General features: G+C 46.1%; 1 protein-coding gene across 1 annotated transcript; it reads left to right on the forward strand.

The window, feature by feature from the left end:
* Positions 1–312: 312 nt before the first annotated feature.
* Positions 313–3,850, forward strand: LOC108320682 (probable inactive receptor kinase At2g26730). Its single transcript, XM_017552194.2, has 2 exons — positions 313–1,759; positions 2,930–3,850. Exons 1-2 carry the CDS (start codon positions 484–486, stop codon positions 3,592–3,594), a joined length of 1,941 nt encoding a protein of 646 aa, XP_017407683.1. The 5' UTR covers positions 313–483; the 3' UTR covers positions 3,595–3,850.
* Positions 3,851–4,518: the final 668 nt, after the last annotated feature.

The raw sequence follows: 4,518 nt of genomic DNA on the forward strand, positions 1-4,518 counted from the left end.
CCCCTCTTGAATGCAACGTTTGCCTTCAAGCCGGTCGTATTACCAACTTTTCTTTCTTCTATTCTCTTCCCTTTTATCAATTAATTAATAAGTTGAAAATAAAAAGTTAATAAATTATACACACGGTGGACAGAAGCGCGTGGGATATGGTGGAAGCGGTGAAAACAGCCTTGTAAAGTAAAAACTGAAAGGGAAGGAGATTTTGGACCAGACTTAGTGAGAGTGTTTTTTTTTTTTTTTTTTTAATGATTTTGAAGCTCGTGATGGTGTGATACATTAGAGTACATATTTAAACAACATGATACCTTGTTTGTTCTATTTATACTAAAAAAAAAAACTATGGTACCTTCTACTCTTTCCCAAACTCCAGTCACACAATTCCCACCTCTCTTTTTCTTATGGTGTTTCGCCGGATAAACAGTGCCATATTTCCCTCCATTTACCTTCTGGTTTTGGCTAATTTGGATTCCTGAATCCCACCCAATGGCGCTGCTCTCAATTATCGTTTTCCTCCTCCAACTCAGTTATCATGTCAGAGTCAACTCGGAGCCGACTCAGGACAAGCAAGCCCTCCTTGCTTTCCTCTCCCAAACCCCACACTCCAACCGCCTCCAATGGAACGCTTCCGCTTCCGCATGCGACTGGGTGGGTGTCAAATGCGACGACTCCCGCTCCTTCGTCTACTCGCTCCGTTTACCCGCCGTCGACCTCGTGGGTCCGGTTCCGTCCGCCACAATCGGTCGCCTCTCCCAGCTTCGGATCCTCAGTCTCCGCTCCAACGGTCTCACCGGCGAGATCCCTGCCGATTTCTCAAACCTCACCTTCCTCCGCAACCTCTACCTCCAGAATAACCAGTTCTCCGGCGAGTTCCCTCCGAGTCTCACTCGCCTCACTCGTCTCACTCGCTTGGATCTCTCCTCCAACAACTTCACCGGTCAAATCCCTTTTTCCGTCAACAACTTAACCCACCTCACCGGCCTCTTCTTGGAGCACAACGGCTTCTCTGGGAAAATCCCCAGCATCACTGCCAAGCTCGTTCGCTTCAACGTTTCCTTCAACCGCCTCAACGGTTCCATTCCGGAGACGCTCTCCTCTTTCCCCGACTCCTCATTTGCAGGAAACGTAGATCTCTGTGGCCCGCCGTTGAAGGCCTGCAACCCCTTCTTCCCGGCTCCGGCGCCGTCTCCCTCCTCCAATTCGACCCCGGCCACGACGCGTAAGAAGTCCAAGAAGCTCTCCACGGGCGCCATTGTCGCAATCGTTGTCGGGTCCGTTCTCGTCGCGGCGTTGCTGCTGCTGCTGTTGCTGCTGTGCCTCCGGCGACGGAGACGGCAGCCAGCGAAACCGCCGAAGCCTGTTGCTGCGGCACGTGCCGTGCCGGTGGAGGCGGGGACGTCGTCGTCGAAGGAGGATATCACCGGGGGTTCTGCGGAGGCGGAGAGGAACAAACTGGTGTTCTTTGAAGGGGGGATATACAGTTTCGATTTGGAGGATTTGTTGAGGGCTTCGGCGGAGGTGTTGGGGAAGGGCAGCGTGGGGACTTCGTACAAGGCGGTGCTTGAGGAAGGAACGACGGTGGTGGTGAAGAGGCTGAAGGATGTTGTGGTGTCAAAGAAAGAATTCGAGATGCAAATGGAAGTTCTGGGGAAGATTAAGCACGATAATGTGGTGCCTCTCAGAGCCTTTTACTTCTCCAAGGACGAGAAATTGCTCGTTTACGATTACATGTCTGCCGGCAGCTTGTCTGCTCTCCTTCACGGTACCATCTTCTTGTTCTTATCCAACACCTCCCCAATTCCTTTTCTGCTTGTTCATTTTTCTTTGCTGCTTAATTGTGTTCGTAGCTAATTATTGAACTCAAATGCAATGCAATTTGATTGTTATAGTTTAGGAACACCATATTTAGTTTGCTCTTGCCTTTCTGGCTTGTCCTTGTGTTCATACAGGAATTGAATATTCTCTGTTTGATAGAATTGGCATTGTTTGTTTTTTATGAGTATTTAATTTGGCTGAATTCCTACACCAGCTGTTGTAGTCGTGGAAGTTCATTATTTTATTTGAGGGTTCCGATATTTTATTAGTGTTGTTGCTGTTAGTGCCGTGAAGTGTGTGTTGGGTGATTAGCTTATTTGCGGGCAGTGGCATGGGGGTGCTTTCTAAGTTGATAATGGAGGTAGGTTATACTTAGTAGTCTCTGTGTTATTTCTTGCTGCATTATGTATCAGTGGCATGTTAATTATATTAATTTACTAATGGGGAAAATAGTTTAATAGGAAGAGTGTTATTGTAAGTGTATCGTAAATGGGAAGTTTTGTGCAGCAGCGTAGAGTGCGCTTGTTTAATGCATGCTTCAGGAGCAAACATTCTCTACTCATGAGTGATATTGTCTTTCTTTAATTTTGCCATTCTTTCATTTCCTATAAGCCAAGCAACATGCACTCATGGGATACCAGCGTGGCTCACCGACATTATTTCTGTCTTTCTTTTTTTCTTCCATTTTTTTTTGTCTCCTTTAAAAAGAGAAAAGATTGTAAAATAAAGTGTTCTATTTATTCCTCCTCCTCCCAACGAAGAAGAGAAAGGCATTTGGACCACGACCATGCTGCTTTTTGCTTTTGAAAGGGTTGTGTTGAGTCCAAGCAAAAGAAAAATCCCACAAACCACAACCGCCTTTCCTCCATGCTTGTGTCTTGAAACATTTAATTTTGGCGATTTGATGAAATTATTGCATGGTGATATGATACATGACTAAAACGGGAAATAAAGAGAGCATGATTATTATTAATAATTAATAATATTATATATATATATATATATATATATTGTGTGTGTGTAATAGTATTATTATAGATAGGGATTGGTGGAGTGGAGTGGATTGTTGATGACAATTACTTGACTAAGTACATTAGCACTGGTATTGATATTGCAGGGAGCAGAGGGTCTGGGAGAACACCACTGGACTGGGACAGCAGAATGAAAATAGCAGTAGGAGCGGCACGGGGGTTGGCATGCCTCCACGTGGCAGGCAAGGTGGTCCACGGCAACATAAAATCTTCCAACATCCTCCTCCGAGGGCCGGACCACGATGCCGGCGTTTCGGACTTTGGTCTAAACCCCTTGTTCGGGAACGGAGCCCCGTCGACCCGAGTGGCGGGTTACCGGGCACCCGAGGTGGTCGAAACTCGAAAGGTGAGCTTCAAGTCTGACGTGTACAGCTTTGGCGTCTTGCTGTTGGAGCTGCTGACGGGGAAAGCTCCGAACCAAGCGTCGCTTGGGGAAGAGGGCATCGACCTCCCGAGGTGGGTCCAGTCGGTGGTGCGCGAAGAGTGGACCGCGGAGGTGTTCGACGCGGAGCTCATGAGGTATCACAACATCGAGGAAGAGATGGTTCAGCTCTTGCAAATAGCCATGGCGTGTGTTGCGGTGGTGCCTGACCAGAGGCCCAGCATGCAGGAGGTGGTGCGCATGATCGAGGACATCAACCGGGGCGAGACCGACGACGGCTTGCGTCAGTCCTCCGATGACCCTTCTAAAGGATCCGAGGGTCACACTCCTCCCCCGGAGTCAAGGACTCCGAGGTCACTCACACCTTAACAAAAGTAATAAAGGCTTCTTGATTGAATGAAATTCAAAAAGAGGAAAGAAAGGACAGCACAAGGTGGTGGTGGGTCGCTCTTCAAAAAATATTGTCAATTATGCACTGTGCTTTCTTCCTTCCCTGGCCCCGTTCCTGTCTATTTTTCCCCCCTCTCATGTGTTTCATTTCATTTTTTTCCCCTATTTTTCTTTTATTATTGATTTTTACAGGTGGGATTTTAAAATTGTTAATCAAGCTTTGACCTTTTCATTAGATTCTAAGTGCAATTTACCTCATTTCTTAATTTAAATTATTTATCACTGTCATCTTTTTGTCAAAATGGAGGAATATCTTTTTCATTTCGTCTTCACACTACTGTCGTATGCTACCACGTCAGCAAGTGCGTTCTTTTTTTGACCCAGCGACGATAGCAGTTGTTACAGAATGATTGCAAAAATTATGTATCCACGTCAGTTGATTTGGATGACGCAGAGTGCAAAGGTAAACCAAAGAAGGCAGCTTTGGATGAAGAAGATTATGAATAAAATCAGCATTTGATCCGAATGAATGATGGATGGGAAATGGAGGAGGCGCGGTTGAGGAGTGGTGGTCCGAATTGATGTGTTAGGAACTCACATGGGCACCGGGATTGGTGGGAAAGAGAAATACAGTAAGCATGAGATAGTTACCCTCGATGTGTGGTGTGTCTATTTGTGAGGAAAAGGGTGGATAACAGCCTGGCCTTGTGGAGTGGGAGATAGTATGTGTTGGCAGTTCTGACATATAAACAAGAGCCTTTGACCCAACCATGCATTCCGCTGTGGACCATTTTTGTTTTCCCTCACAATTTTCGTCTTTTTTTTTTTAAATAATCTTTTATCATCAATCACTGGTTACTTGGATCCATGAAAGGAAGAACTGTTGCTGTCCCTTGTTGAGTT

This window comes from Vigna angularis, chromosome 1 (genome assembly GCF_016808095.1).
Source record: "Vigna angularis cultivar LongXiaoDou No.4 chromosome 1, ASM1680809v1, whole genome shotgun sequence".
NCBI lineage: Eukaryota > Viridiplantae > Streptophyta > Magnoliopsida > Fabales > Fabaceae > Vigna > Vigna angularis.